At 43.3% G+C, this 16,209-nt stretch overlaps 1 protein-coding gene across 1 annotated transcript in view; it reads left to right on the forward strand.

Annotated features, from left to right (window-relative positions):
* Positions 1-16,209, forward strand: part of ODF2 (outer dense fiber of sperm tails 2) — a 133,044-nt gene that overhangs the window by 41,408 nt on the left and 75,427 nt on the right. The window contains exons 4-5 of the mRNA XM_033960590.1: positions 15,785-15,931; positions 16,013-16,143. Of these exons, the coding sequence (XP_033816481.1) occupies positions 15,785-15,931; positions 16,013-16,143 (278 nt within the window). The remainder of the gene's footprint in view (positions 1-15,784; positions 15,932-16,012; positions 16,144-16,209) is intronic.

Below are 16,209 nucleotides of genomic sequence, written 5' to 3' on the forward strand. Positions count from 1 at the left end.
ATTGGCATGTGGGATCTCTTCATGGAGGTAGTTAGGGGGTGGGCCATTAGTGTGGGCAGACTAGATGGGCCATGGCCCTTTTCTGCCGTCATTTTGTATGTTTCTATGTTTCTTCACTTCTCACTATTGTCTGTTTTTTTTTTTTTCTCCAGACTGGATGGGCACTTCGGCCATTATGTTTTCCAATTGTATTTCTTTGGCCAACTCTCCCACCATCCCATCTCTGTTAGCTTGGAGGTCACCCATCAGTGAGAATATGCTGCCTGCTTGTCCTGGGATAAAGCACAGTTACTTACCGTAACAGGTGTTATCCAGGGACAGCAGGCAGATATTCTCACAACCCACCCACCTCCACGGGCTGTCTTCTTAGCTGGTATATCTTAACTGAGGGACCGCGCGCCTACGTCGGGCGGGAAGGCACTCAGCTTGCACGGTGCGGGTGTCAAGAACTTTTTCAAGTTCTTGAAGTGTCCGTACCGGGGTTCTGTCGTTGATGTCACCCATCAGTGAGACTATCTGCCTGCTGTCCCTGGATAACACCTGTTACAGTAAGTAACTGTGCTTTATCCAACTAGTGAGGCACAGCAATAAATGATTGTGATGCAATAAATGGGTTGTGATGCAATAAATGTTGAACCCATAAAGGAAAAAAGTCTTTAAAGGAGGAAGGCCTTTAACTTTTTCTTTGTCAGGAGTAATGCAGTTTTCTTCAAGAGCAGCAACACATTTATTTATTTTTTATTGGAGGGGCCAAACAACCCAAACATTGACCTGGCCTGCTTCTAAGCTCTTAATTGTTTATACCCTAAGTAGTCAAACCACAAAGCATGACTCTTAACTACTTTTCATCTGCTGTCAGGTAACTATATTAAACTGAGAAAAAGTGAAACGAGCTGCCTTTTTCGCTCACCTACGCGACCATGAAGCCCAAGTAGAAGTTTATGCGTATGCAGGACCAGCACTAGGCAGCCACCTAGACTGCCAGGATTTGAGAAGCGGAACTAACACTATTTCACAAACGGCAAAACAATTTTGTAGGCAAAAACTAGCAGCTACTACCCTCATCCAGAAGACTCCTTTTGGGTTGTACTATATGGTAAACCGATTGGGTGCTGCCGGAAGAGGGGAAAAGAAACTTCCATTGTAGGCAGGAAGTGGCATTTACCGTTAGTCAATTCGCTTGCTGGCGCTTTAAAAAAGTAGTCAGGCTGAGGTAGGAGTTGAACACTGAACTTCCGGCAGCTGTTCAGGCAATGCTGAGTCAGCCCGGGGAATTCCCAAGCCGGTATTGACCAGTGGCAGCAGGATTCGTGACTGAGATAACAGCTGGGCACTCACCTAAATTAGCCGGGCAGAGTGCCTGGCTAAAAGGCGCTAGAGAGAACACTGCAATCTACCTAATGTACCTGGGGCAATAGGGGGATTAAGTGACTTGCCCATAGTCACAAGGAGCAGCGTGGGTTTGAACCCACAACCCCAGGGTGCTGAGGCTGTAGCTTTAATCACTGTACCACACACTCCAGATCTGAGTGGAGAAGAGAGAGAGGGGGAAGGAAGGAGAGAGATGCCAAACCATGAGGGGAACAGAGGGAAGAAGATGGATGCCAGACCAAGGGGGTGGGGGGGGAGAGCAGGAAGAGAAATGGAAGGGGGTTGGCAGACAGTTTCTGGAAGGGGCAGACAGTGGATGGATGGAAGAAAATGACAAGATAAGTAAAGCAGAAACTGGGAGACAAAGGTTGTTAGGTGCCATCAACTCGTGCTCAAGTCCTAGTCCAATGTTAGATAAATATTGGAGAAAAGCAAAGAATACCAAAACCCCCTATACCTTTGCTTCATCGATTACAGCAAAGCTTTTGACTGTATGGATTACAATAAACTATGGAGAACCTATATGAAAATCAAGATGACAAAGGTAGAAAAAAAAATATATTTTTTTATTTTTTTGCTATAGGATAAAGTAGTACTGTAGCTGTTTTGATAAATATTTATAAATAGAAAATGAAAAAACAGTGATCATTTTATTGGACTAATTTTAATACATTTTTGACTAACTTTCAGAGATCAAATTCTCCTTCCTCAGGTCATGACAGGATACTGTAACAACAGTATACTTTACTGACCTAAGGAAAGAGGGTTTGACCTCTGAAAGCTAATTAAAAGATATATTAAATGTCCATTTTTTGTTTTATTTTTATTTGTTAATTTGTAAAGTGATTTGTTGTTTCTCTTTTTTCAAATTTACATCTGCTATCTTTGTATTTTGTTCACCCCTTAAACTGTACCATTCCTTCGGTTTGTAGCACAAGCCACCATGCTGAATGCTCTGCACTGCTCCAATGGTCATAGAATTTATATGATTGTCAGAACAGCTCAGAAAACATGATTTGAATCTTCTTATTGTCTGCCAATCTTCTTTTGTTCCACGTTGGAGTCTTTGGTGGACCACTTGCCTTGTTGTACCGTTACAAATTAAAATACATGGAGTGGAATGTACCAGAGAAGTTAAAGATTTGGCTGTTTATACATACATATGGGTTAAAGTTGGACGACATAGAGTGAGGCAGTTGAGGGAGTTGCAAACTTGGTTATTAATATAGACTTATGTTTCAGATAGTATTACTGCTTTACAATGCATTTAAACACTTTTATATATGTATGGAAAGGCTTCAGAGTTAAAGTTAAAGGGAAGGAAGGGGGATTTGTTCAGAGATGTTTGGGGCTTGCGTAGAACTAAAACTGTACACTGGCACTGGTATGGTAATCTTTGTTGTTTGTTTTGAATTTTATAATAAAAGAAAAAAAGAAATACAAGTAGAAATAAAGAAGTAAATAAGAAAGCAGGTAAATAAATGGGTGTGGGGTGTGAGTGAGGCAGGGCTAGGGGGCCCAGTGTACTTGTGTGCCTAGAGGCCTTTGAAAAATTAATTCTGCTGGGGGGGGGGGGGGGGGGGTAAGACCACCTTTGAACAGCTCTTGGGTCCTGCACTACAGAAGGTAGTGATCTCTGCTATATATAAGTGTCTTAATGTCTGGGAAAGTGACTTGGATCTGGAGTTGACTGTCCCTGAATGGACAGCTATATGGTCCCAGGTGACTTCAAAGGGGTTGACAGCCACTTTAATAGAGAATGGATATAAAGTGCTCCTGTGATGGTATTATACACTGGTGCGGATGGCACGTATGGTGCAGGTGGTTGAGGGGCTTTGTTGGAGGAGTTGTGGGCTGGAAGGGTCTTATATGCACATGTGGTGGGATTGTCCCCGGGTGTCTGGGTTTTGAGTTTCTGTTTTTGGGCTGCTTTCTAAAATCTTGGGGAGGAGAGTAGAGGTTTCATGGGAGGTGGCGCTTCTATATCATTATGATCCTGGTTGGGACCCTGGAGAGTTGAGCTTCGTCAAGTTGTGTTTCACTGCAGCATGACTGGTTCTTGTTGCCAGTTGGAAGAATCATGAAAGGCCTGACTGGCGTTTGGTGATTGACAAGCTGTGTTATTGGTGATCTGAACCAACTGGTAACGTGGGCGACAAATTGGCAGATGAACTTTAACATAAACAAATGCAAGGTGATGCATCTGGGAAAGAAAAACAAAGAACACGAATATAAGATATTGGGAGTTACATTAGCAAAATGCGAACAGGAAAGGGATCTGGGGGTATTGATTGACAGTACCCTAAAGCCGTCTGTACAGTGTGCGGCGGCGGCGAAGAAAGCAAACAGGATGTTAGGCATAATTAAGAAAGGGATCACGAGTAGATCGGAAGATGTCATAATGCCACTTTATAGAACAATGGTCAGACCGCACTTAGAATATTGTGTCCAACACTGGTCTCCATACCTCAAGAAGGATATAACTCTGTTGAAGAAAGTGCAGAGGCGAGCCACGAAACTTGTTAAAGGGATGGAGCATTTGAGCTACAAAGAACGACTCAGGAAACTGGGACTGTTTACCCTTGAGAAGAGAAGAATGAGAGGGGATTTGATAGAGACTTTTAAAATATTAAAAGGATTTGATAAAATAGACCAGGAAGCAGCATTGCTAACATATTCATAGGTGACACGGACAAGAGGTCATAGCCTGAAACTGTGTGGCAGCAGGTTCAGGACAAATGTCAGGAAGTTCTGCTTCACACAGCGAGTGGTGGGTGCTTGGAATGCACTCCCGGAGGAGGTTGTGGCAGAAACTACTGTACTGGGATTCAAGCGCAAGTTGGATGCACACCTTCTTGCATATCATATTGAGGGATACGGTAAAGTCGGGTCTCCAAAAAAGAGTACCTAAATGGGCCGCCGCGTGTGCGGAGCACCAGACTGGATGGACCTCGGTCTGATCCGGTGGAGGCGTTTCTTATGTTCTTATACTCTCTATAGGCGCTGAAACATAGCACTCTTCCCAAATTTGACAGCATATTGGGGAGGTTTACCTCTTGTGGGCTGGGCTGATTGAGTTATTTAGTTTTAAATTCTGGGTTCTGGTTGGTTCATTGGGCTTCTGTGCTTGGATATTACCCTGGGATTGCAAATATACTTATACCTATGGGGTTTTTTTGTGGTTTGGGGGGGGTTCTTGTATATTTTTCTCATGGTGGAAGGAGTTTTAAGCAGTTGACTGTTGACTGTATTGTTGAGCTTTTTGTATTCTTATGTATTGGAGTTGGCTCTATTGGTGCTTGCTTTTATGCATTTTTGTGTTTACTTTGCTTTTCTTTTCAATAAAAATAAAAGTTTTTAAAGTTAAAAAAATAAATAAAACCCATCCTCCCTTCCCCAAAAGAAATTTCTAGTGTGGCAGACATTCTACTCCTGAACCTGTGGGTAGTCAATCCCTTTTATTTATTCAGTTTTCTATACCATTCTCCCAGGGGAGCTCAGAACGATTTGCTTGAATTTATTCAGATACTCAATCATTTTTTCGCTGTCTGTCCCGGTGGGCTCACAATCTATCTAATATACCTGGGGCAATGGGGGGACCAAGTGACCTGCCCAGGGTTACAAAAAGCAGTGTGAGTTTGAACCCCCAACTTCAGGGTGCCAAGGCTATTACTCTATACCTGCGCCACACTCTGACATGGTATGGTAGAAGATAGCATGGCAAACATTATCTGACAGAGATAGCAAAACATAGTTAACAAAGCATGGTAATATAATATGACAAAACATGATATGGTGAGACATGGCATGGCGTGCATAGTAAGGCAAAACAGTACGTCAAACATAGTATGACGTGACTTGGCAAAATTGATAAGGCAAGCGTGCATGACGAAACATAGCATGGAAGACATGGAACAGCAAACATTGTGTGGCAGACATGGCATGAGAGATCGTAACATGGTACACATAGTGTGGCAAACATAATATGGTAAATATGGCAAATAATATAGTAGGACAAAGATGGAAAAAAGTATGACGGTGTGAAAGAACATTGTATGAGAAAACATGGCAAGGTCAGACATAGGACAAAGCACATATCGTTTGAGACTTGAGACAGAATTCTGGTAGAAAGCCTCATTAACATTCTTTTGCTCTGCCTCCCGTCCTTCTGAGCTGTCCTCCAATTCCTCAGTTGTCTGTCTACAAGCTAGATGGTAGGAGCTGGTCTTTTCTGCTTTTGTTTATTTTTAAATTAAATTGTTTTTGTGGCTTCCATGTCATCCCCAGCTGCTCGCACAGGGCCCAATTTCATGTTGAGGATCTAGAATGCTTTAGTCTTACAGCATGGCTCTTGAGTATGCGGTGCTAGCACTTAAAGGCTATTCCAGTGCAATAGGCATTCTAGACAGCTGGATTGTTGCTCCATACTTGCATGCTGCAGAAAGAAACCACTATGGATTTCTGCCTCTGGTGTACTTCACTGTATAGTTTAGCACCATCTACAGTTTTTTCCTTCTGCATGCATGACTGCAGTTGTGTGTGTTCTGCTTGCCCCGTTTTATTTTAAATTTGATGTAATTTCATCCCTTTTCTGGGTAATTTCATGCTTACTGCAAATTTAAAGCTCTGCTTGCTTGAGAATTCCCAGACTTCGGTCTGTAGCTGACAGGCCAAACCCTTTTATCTGGAACTCAGGGCTGACCTTGAAGTGGCTCATATACTGTTAAGCAGAGGATAAGCGCAGGCTGTTAGGCACCCTTAGGAGGCTCAGCAGTGTCTTGCAGGGTGCCAGATGCGTCTTTGCACCTCTGCCCTTCCCAGTGCGCATTTGTTGGTCCGCAGAAGTGGAGGTATTCGTTGGTCCGCAGGGGTGGAGGTATAGTCAGACAGAGGAGTCTGACTGGCAGCCTGAAGATCAACTTTGAGGACCAATTCCTAGCATTGTGGTAGTGAAATTCTCATACAGCTAGCGTGAGAGAGCTGAAAGTAAATTTGCAGCATGGATCCTGTCAAGGTCACTGTGAATACAGTCTGACAGCCTGTGAGAGACATTTGGGGAGGTTTGAAAAATGGGGTTTTGAATGTTTTTGGTTGTTTCCCCTATATTCTCCCTCCTGAAAAATCCTAAAATTTCTATTTTTCAAGTTCGGGAAATGTGTAAAAAATCGCAATTTTGGAGTTAATTTTGTGCCAGCGGCCATCTTTGATTTTTAGCTATCTATTTTTCTTCAGCTCCCTGCTTTTTCCAAACTTTAAATTTTGCCTAGAAAACTGCTGGGATGGAGTCCTTAGGCTCTCCTTATGTGCATTCTTGCCAGGATTGCACAAATTTAGAGCGTCTTATTACTGTATGAAGAATGTGCTCATATTGTTAAAATTGCTTTATCTTCATTTAAAGCCCTTACACTGGCTATCTTTATTGCTAACTCAAAATATGTATGTCTTATCCTTATTTGATGGCCTTACTCCCAACTATCTTATCACTAAAACTTTTATTAAGTATGTAAACTTGCAACCTATTCTGGGCTATTTGGGGAGGATGGGCTAGAAAATTGATTAAATAAATAAAATATGCAAAAGCATGGAAGTACTTCCAAGCTTGGTGTGCTCAGAGGAGTGAGGACCCAAGCTCGATGCCAATCTCTGTGGTGCTCGCCTTCCTGCAGGAAGGTCTGGAAAAAGGCCTATTGGTTGGCTTCCTGAAAGTTCAGATTGTGGGGCTTTTGTTTTTTGGGCTTAGAGTTAATAAGAGCACAATCGCCTCACATCCAGATGTGGCCAGGTTATTGAAGGGTGCTTTGCGCTTCCGTCCTCCGTTGTGACAGCTTTTCCCATCATGGAGTCTTAATCTGGCCCTACAGGCCCTGGCTAGAGTGCCTCTGGAGCAAACTTAACTGATGGACCTTGTCATTAAAACAGTGTTTTTGGTGGCAATTACTTCAGCCCGATGAGTGTCAGGACTACAGTTTTTTTTTTAATGCAGAGATCTCTTCCTCGGAATTTTGGATTCGGTTGTGGTCTTACACAGAAACTCTTCTTTCTTATCAAAAATAGTTTCAAGCTTCCTCATCAACTGAGAAATACGTTTGCCTGCCTTCACTCCCTCAGGATTGAAAAAGAGGATGATCAGGTGTTGAAATTGTTGGATGAGTGCAGAATCTTCTGTTCTTATTGGCAAGGGCTGCCTATAAAGGCCAATCAGCCTCGAAAGCGACTATTTTAAGATTGATCCGTATGGCTGTTTCTTCAACCTATATTAGAAGTGGAAAGCATCTGTCTATATCCGTCGAGGCGCACTCCACTAGAAGCATGGCTTCCTCATAGGCAAAATCTTCAGCGGTGGCCACTTTCCCCATATATTCATGAAGTTGTACAGGGCGTACAAACAGGACTACACATTTGGATCTTCTGTTCTGTCAGCAGGCTCATTTGTCCCTCACTAAACTTGGTGGACTGATTTGATATGTCCCACAGGTTCAGGAGTAGAGTGTCTGTTGCACTAGAAGGAAAGATTAGGGTTTGTTTGTTTTTTTACCTCAATCTTTCTAGTAGTCACATTCTGTTCCTAAAGCCCGCCCTGTCAAATGTTCATTTGCCTGCTTCCTGCCTCAAATGAGCCAGTCCAAAATACTATATCTTGTCATATACACCAAAGATAGCAAAGAACTACATAATACTAATAACACACTGGGGATATCTCAGAACGCTACTCTGATAAATATATGTCAGTGTAGCAGCAGTCCTCACTGACTTCACCCAGTGCGTGAAAAATAATTATGTCATACTTATTTGTTTTATCTTTAATTTATAATCTCGCTCTTTTGAATTTTATTTAAACTTATTTCTTTAAAAATCTATTATTCATTTCCTCCAGGGCATCTAGACATTTTGTTTCTTTCCTTTATCCAGCTTTAACAAGGATATTGGACTCGACTGCCACATTGATGAATCTAGGAGATATCTGTGGAATCTCCCACAGCGCAGGTTGCACTTAGGTTGGGACTTGTTTGTTTTCACCCTGATATGTATTGCAAATGGTTAAGTTTTGTTTTATTTGTTATATGGTAATGATCTGAGCAGAAAGCACAGTTACTTACCGTAACAGTTGTTATCCAGGGACAGTAGGCAGCTATTCTCACATATGGGTGATGTCATCCACGGAGCCTGGATGCGGACAGCTTCGCAAGCAGACTTGCTTGTAGAAACGTAGAAGTCTCGAGTCAGCCGCACCGCGCATGCGCGAGTGCCTTCCCGCCCAGCACAGGGTGAGTCTCCTCAGTTCAGATAGCTAGCAGAGAAGTCAACCAGGGGAGGTGGATGGGTTGTGAGAATAGCTGCCTGCTGTCCCTGGATAACAACTGATACGGTAAGAAACTGTGCTTTATCCCAGGACAAGAAGGCAGCCTATTCTTACATATGGGTGACCTCCAAGCTAACCAGAATGGGATGGTGGGAGTGTTGGCAATTTAGGAGAATAAATTTTGTAATACTCCCTGGCCAAAATGGCCATCCCATCTGGAGAAAACATCCTGACAATAGTGAGAGGTGAAAGTATGAACCGAGGACCAGGTAGCGGCTTTGCAAATTTCCTCAATAGGAGTGGATCTGAGGAAAGCTACTGAAGCCGCCATGGCTCTGACTTTATGGGCTGTGACTCGACTCTGTAGTTGTAGTCCAGCCTGGGCATAGCAGAAAGAGACAAGCAGCCATCCAGTTGAAGATGGTACGATTAGAGATTGGATGTCCTAACTTGTTTGGATCGAAGGAGACAAAAAGTTGAGGAGCAGTTCTGTGTGGTTTGGTGCGTTCCAAGTAGAAGGCCAAAGTACGTTTACAGTCCAGAGTATGAGGAGCTGATTCTCCAGGATGACAATGAGGTCTTGGAAAAAACACTGGAAGTACAATAGATTGGTTGAGATGAAATTCTGAAACCACTTTAGGTAAGAATTTAGAATGAGTACGGAGGACCACCTTGTCATGATGGAAAACTGTGAAAGGTGGATCAGCAACTAATGCTTGCAGCTCACTGACTCGTCGAGCAGATGTGAGGGCAATGAGAAAGACCACTTTCCAAGTAAGATACTTCAGATGAGCCGTAGACATTGGTTCAAATGGAGGCTTCATCAATTGAGCAAGAACAACATTGAGATCCCAAACCACTGGAGGCAGTTTGAGAGGAGGTTTGACATTGAAAAGACCTTTTATAAATCTGGAAACCACCGAATGAGCAGAGAATGATTTCCTTTCAATAGGCTGATGGAAAACAGCAATTGCACTGAGATGGACTTGGATCGATGTAGACTTGAGGCCAGAGGAGGATAAGTGCAAAAGATAATCTAAAACAGAAGATAAGGAGGAATCTTGAGGCTCCTTATCATGAGAGATGCACCATGTAGAAACTCTAGTCCATTTTTGGTGGTAGCATTGTCTAGTGGCAGGCTTTCTAGAAGCCTCTAAAACGTCTCTTACAGGTTTAGAAAACTGAAGAGGAGTTATGTTGAGAGGTACCAAGCTGTCAGGTGTAGAGATTGCAGGTTGGGATGAAGTAGAGATCCTTGACTCTGTGTAAGCAGAGATGGAAAAACTGGTAGAAGGTATGGCTCCCTGCTGCTGAGTTGAAGTAGAAAGGAGTACCAAGGTTGTCTTTGCCATCGAGGAGCTATCAGAATCATGGTGGCATGATCGTTTTTCAACTTGTTAAGAGTCTTGAGAATGAGAGGGAATGGAGGGAATGCATACAGAAAAAGATTTGTCCATTCCAGTAGAAAAGCATCTGCCTTGAGGCGATGAGGAGAATAGATTCTGGAGCAGAACTGAGGCAGTTTGTGGTTGTGGGGAGATGCAAAGAGATCTATCAGGAGTTCCCCACTGCAAAAAAAATGTGATGAAGAGGCAAGGAATTGAGTGTCCATTCATGAAGTTGCAGAAGATGACTCAATTTGTCCGCCAAACAATTTTTCCCCCCTTGTTTGTAGACAGCTTTGAGGAAGGTGTTGTGGAAGATTGCACAGTCCCAAACCTTCAGAGCTTCTTGACAAAGGGAGGGAGATCCCATCCCCCCCATTTGTTGACATAGTACATGGCGACTTGGTTGTCCGTCCGAATGAGGACTACCTGGTCATGAAGAAGATGTTGAAAAGCTTTGAGAGCATTGAGATGCCAGAGTCCACTGAGGAATTCTGAGGTGAAGTCTAGCAAAAGGAGTCACGTACACTGTGGAGGCCATGTGACCTAGTAGTACCATCATGTGTCTCGCTGAGATTGAAGAGCGTGAAGATATTGCATGACAAAGTTGAAGGAGAGCCTCCAGACATTGTTGCGGAAGGAATGCTCTTAGTTGTATAGTGTCCAGAACAGCTCCGATGAACTGTAGATTCTGAGAGGGCTGAAGTTGGGATTTGGGAAAGTTGATTTTGAATCCCAAGCTTTGTAGGAACCTCGTAGTCCGTTGGGTCGCTACAATAACCCCCTGAGATGTTGAATCTTTGATGAGCCAGTCGTCTAGGTAGGAAAATACCTGAAGACCATGGTTCCTTAGAGCTGCTGCTACCACCATCAGGCACTTGGTGAACACTCTGGGAGATGAAGCCAGGCCGAAAGGTAGCACTCTGTATTGATAATGCAGATTCCCCACCCGAAATCTGAGATACTGAAGGGAGGTCGGATGAATGGGGATGTGAGTATAGACCTCCTTGAGATCCAGAGAACATAACCAATCGTTCTGATCTAGAAGCGGGTAAAGGGACGCCAGGGACAACATGCAAAATTTTTATTTGACTAAAAATTTGTTGAGAGCCCTGAGATCCAAAATGTGTCTCAGATCCGCCCATCTTCTTCGAAACTAGGAAGTAACGGGAATAAAAACCCCTGTTCTGCTGTTCCAAAGGAACTTCTTTGATGGCACGGAGATGAAGCAGAGCTTGAGCTTCCTGAAGAAGAAGGGCGGTCTGGGATGGATTGGAAGGATACTCTCTTGGAGGAAGCTCTGGTGGAACCTGAGTGAAATGAAGAGAGTATCCTTCCCTGATTATTGACAGCACCCAGAGGTCAGATGTAATGGTCTCCCATCGGTGGTAAAAAAGATGGATATGACCTCCTATGGGGGGAAGGGAGGACAGAAGCAGAACGATGGAGATTATGCTCTGTTTTAGACAGTCAAAAAGGCTGCGCAGCCTTAGGTGCAGCAGATGGCTGAGGTTTCTGTTGCTTCTTCTATTGCGCTTTCTTGGGAGGTGCTCAAGTGTAAGGAGCCACCCTTGGAGTATAACGCCTCTGGAAAACCGGTTTAGGGCGTGAAGGTTTTGCAGCTGGTTTTGACTTTGGTCTGACAATGGAAGCAAAAGATTTTTCATGTTGAAACAACTTCTTAGTGGCAGCCTCTATGGATTCATCAAAGAGGTCATTGCCCTGACAAGGAATGTTAACCAGACGGTCCTGAAAATTAGGATCCATGTCAATGGCCAGGCCAAGCGGTGCATTGCTACAGAGAAAGCAGTGGCCCTGGCTGACAGCTCAAAGGCATCATAAGATGACTGGAGAAGATGCAATCTGAGTTGTGACAGAATAGCAGTGACTTCTTGGAACTCGAAATACCTATGTTGATCCAGGTTCTTCAGAAAACCTGGGAGTAGATCAATGAGGAACTTGAGATAAGTAACGAAGACAAAGTTGTAATTGAGGACTTTGGAAGACATCACAGCATTTTGATATAGATGGCGTCCAAACTTGTCCATGGTCTTACCCTCCCTTCCTGGAGGAACTGTAGCATAGACCCTGGAAGGATGGGTTCTTTTCAAAGAGGATTCTACAAGGAGGGATTGGTGAGATAATTGCGAATTCTCAAACCCTTTGCAATGCAGAGTTCTATACCTTGAGTCTAATTTGCCTGGAACAGCAGATATAGCATAAGGAGTCTTCAGACAACATTTGAAAGTTTGAGACAAAAGCTTGTTAAGAGAAAGCTTAAATGACTGCAGGAGGTTGAATTAGATGCATGACTTCGAGATACTCCTTAGAGTATTTAGAACCAGCATCTAACTGAATTTCCAGGTCATCAGCCATCTGACGAAGGAAGGACGAGAAAGACAGCTGATCCGCTAAGGCCCTGCCTCAAGAGGGACTCGATGACCTCGAAAACGAAGGTGAAGCCTCGCTGGAGAAGTGGCAATCCATAGAATATGGAGACTTGGAGGAGGCAATGGAAAAAGCTGACTCCTCAGGGTCCGGAAGCGGTGACCTCGAGCGAGGAGTTGGAGGCCTCGAAGAGCTGGAAGGTCTGGAATGAGGCCTAGACGAAGAAGGCTGCTCTTTAGAGGAAGATCTTCGCCTCGATGGATATTGGGACTGAGGCAGCACTCGAGGTCGAGGGTGTCACTGAAGAGTCCATCCTGAAGAGTTTCTCCACTAAAACCCAACGACATTTAAGGGCTCAAGGTTGAAGAGTAGCACAGCGCTTGCACGACTTAGGATTATGGCCAGGCCCAAGGCACTTCTTGAAGCCCATGACTGGCTGGGACATAGGAGGGAAGATAGCCGCAGCGAAGTCGAAGCCCGCAGGCTGCAGCCGCGCAGCCTTCCCTGCCAGTCAGTCAACGAAGAAAAATAAAATAAGTTGTCTTTTATATTTTTTAAAAGGAAAATAAAGAAAGTAACACAGCGATTCGCGACTAAAAAGAACACAAACCAGAGAGAGCAAACAAGATAGCGACGAGAGCGGACGCCTGAGTAGGAGGCTCCCTCTCTTGCAGTCGGCAGGCGTTTGCTGAGCGATCTAGCAACCCTCTTACCTCGATATGGGGAAGAGGAAAGGAGCCCTTCACAGCAATCCTCCAGCGGCGATAGCGGCACCGCGTCTGGTGCAAACTACAATCGAGGGAGCGTTAGCCCGCTCGAGCGAATCTTCGGGGGCTACTTCAGGGGTAAGCCTGAATACGTCGGGTGAACTCAGACAGCACATTCGGGCGTTGTTGAGCCCGGAGCAGAGGCAGCCACCACCACAACCCGGAAGCAGTGCAGAGTCGGGAGTTTCTGAGGTAACGATGACCCCGGAAGGCACATCGATCCCCAGAGAAGGAGTACAGCCAGCTCCAATTCTACCGGGAGCTGAAGAAGCCAGAGAACAGCAGCAGCTTTCCCACCCTGCAGAGGAGCTGAGAGGAGCTTCGGGAGGAAGTAACATCAACTTTGGGGTGTTGGAGAAGCCTAAGGTAATAAATATGGAGGATTTATGGCAGGCCATATCAGTTATGGACGCTAACCTCAAACTGTCCTTTTCCACTTTAAAAATTGATTATGGGACTATTCACTCTAAAGTGGAGCAACAGGGCTTGGTCCTTAAAGATTTAAGTGAGAAATTAGAAAAACAGGAGTCAAGAATATCCGAAATGAAAACTTTGGATTTGGAATTGGTAAAAGAAAGATCATTTACTGTCAGGAAAATGGAAAGTTTTGAGAACCAACTAAGGAAAAATAATCTGAGACTCCTAAATTTTCCTAAATGTCCCTTAATTTCACCAATGGAGATGGCAAGAAAATATTTTAAGGAAATTTTGCTAATTCCTACAGAAAGTTTGCCACCAATTGTTAGAGCTAATTATCTTCAAGTAAAGAAACCTGTAGAAGTTTCCACTCCTAATGAGATTCAAGGGACAAATAATGACAACATGAACTTAACGACTTTTCTGGAGAACTCTTTAGAGGTTATAACGGAATGGAAAACCCTGTTAATAACTCTTGCTTTAGAAAGTGATAGAGAATATATATTACGCTTGTTTTTTCATCATATTAATGATCAGTTTTTAGGTTCTAATGTTCGAATATTTCCTGATATGTCATTGAGATCTCAGAGGCGTAGGAAGGAATTCTTGGCATTACGGCAAAGAGTCCTAGCCTTGGGAGCAAATTTTATGTTGAAATTTCCTGTAAAATGTTTTGTTTCACATCAGAATAAGAATTACTTATTTTTTGAGCCTAAACAATTGATAGGATTTATAGAATCTAAAGAGCATGTAGTGCCTGTAACTGAAAATGAGTAACCTGCTGTAGCACCGCAGAAAAATGCCGCTTTCTAAGTTGGGTAAGATTCGTCTTATTTCTTATTTTTATTTTTTCTTAAGTCTCTCTCCAAAAGTTGTGGACTAAATAATTTGAATTATTATTGAGTAACCAAAACACTGTTAAGTGGATTTGGGGTTATAGAATTTTCTCATAATATTCTTTGTAATCTGTGTACAAGTATGTTTATTGCTTGTTTGTATTAATTAGATTGAATAAATAAATAAAAGAAAAAAAAGAAAAAAAAAAAGAACACAAACCATGATGAGAGAAGGCATGAAGTGAACGAAGTTCGACGCAGAGTGTCAAAGTACAGACTTCTCGGCTCTGCAGAGAACTGAGGAGACTCGCCCTGTGCTGGGTGGGAAGGCACTCGCGCATGTGCAGTGCGGCTGACTCGAAACTTCTACGTTTCTACAAGCAAGCCTTTTTGCGAGGCTGTCTGCATCTGGGCTCCAAGAATGACGTCATCCATATGTGAGAATAGGCTGCCTGCTTGTCCTGGAATAACTGATGTTTCTTGGGGAGAGTCTCCATACCCCTTCCTATTTTATTTCCTCTCCAGGACTGACCATCTGCTTTGATTCGAACTGGAGGAGGAATTGGAGGAAGTCAGGAGGGATGGGAGGTAGAGCAAAAGAGAGTGTGGTTCAGTGGTTAAAGCTACAGCCAGAGCACCCTGTGACCCTGGGCAAGTCACTTAATCCCCCCATTGCCCCAGGTACATTAGATAGATTGTGAGCCTGCCAGGACAGACAGGGAAAATGCTTGAGTACCTGAATAAATTCATGTAAACCGTTCTGAGCTCCGCTGGGAGAACAATATAGAAAATTTGAATAAATGAATAAATGCTAATGAAGCTGTCTGGAAGAATTCTTGTGAGAAGAGATTGACTACCCATAGGTTCTGGAATAGAGTATCTGTCCACTAGAAATAAAATTATTGAGATAAGAACTTAATCTTTCTATATAGAACAGTAACTTATCTTAATTGATAGTGGGACAAAGGAAGAAAAAGAGCTGGTAAAAAATAAACAAAATGCCACATAAAAGTATCTATCAAAATATATGTGTGCAGTATTATTTCTGCATTTACAGATAAAAGCAATGGAATCTTTTTGTAGATTGGTTATTTTGGACCTTGCTATTATATGGATCTACTTGGCCATTTAGTGTGGTACTTCAGCAGCTTTCCCTTGTACATCCTGCACCAACAATGTGCAGTCTAAATAATTACAATTTTATTGAAGTTACTGGGCGAGGCACCCAATGGGGATCCTGTAGTAGATAAAAATCTATTCAACAATCATTCAGCATTTTCAAGTGACCCTCTGAACTAACACGCTTTTTCCTTTTTGCAGGGTCAGACTCACCGACTAGAAATTACTCCTCCTGACCCAGAGAAGATGGTTTCCACTCTGCATCTGAGTGACCTTTCTACAGATGAGGAGGATGCAGTTCGCGGCAAATTCAATGCCTATGAAAAGATGGGCTCGCTGAAGAGTGAGGTAAGGGCTACTCTGGGCAGTTGACCCCCATGCACTTGATTCTTTTGCTCTGCTCACTGCTGTATTTCTTATTTTGGTCAGGTGGAGGTACCAAAGAAGGATATCAAGTCAGAACTGTCAGATGTGTCTCTGGAGCTAACTGAAATGGAAAATGAGAACACAAGGCTGCGGCGGAGTATTGAACGTATCAAAGGGAAGAAAGATTTTGGCCTGTAAGATACAGCAGATCAGTCTGTGTAGTGTAGTGCAGAAGAGCTGCTCCCTCTCCTCCTCTTGAA

The sequence above is a fragment of the Geotrypetes seraphini genome, chromosome 10 (assembly GCF_902459505.1).
Source record: "Geotrypetes seraphini chromosome 10, aGeoSer1.1, whole genome shotgun sequence".
Taxonomy (NCBI): domain Eukaryota; kingdom Metazoa; phylum Chordata; class Amphibia; order Gymnophiona; family Dermophiidae; genus Geotrypetes; species Geotrypetes seraphini.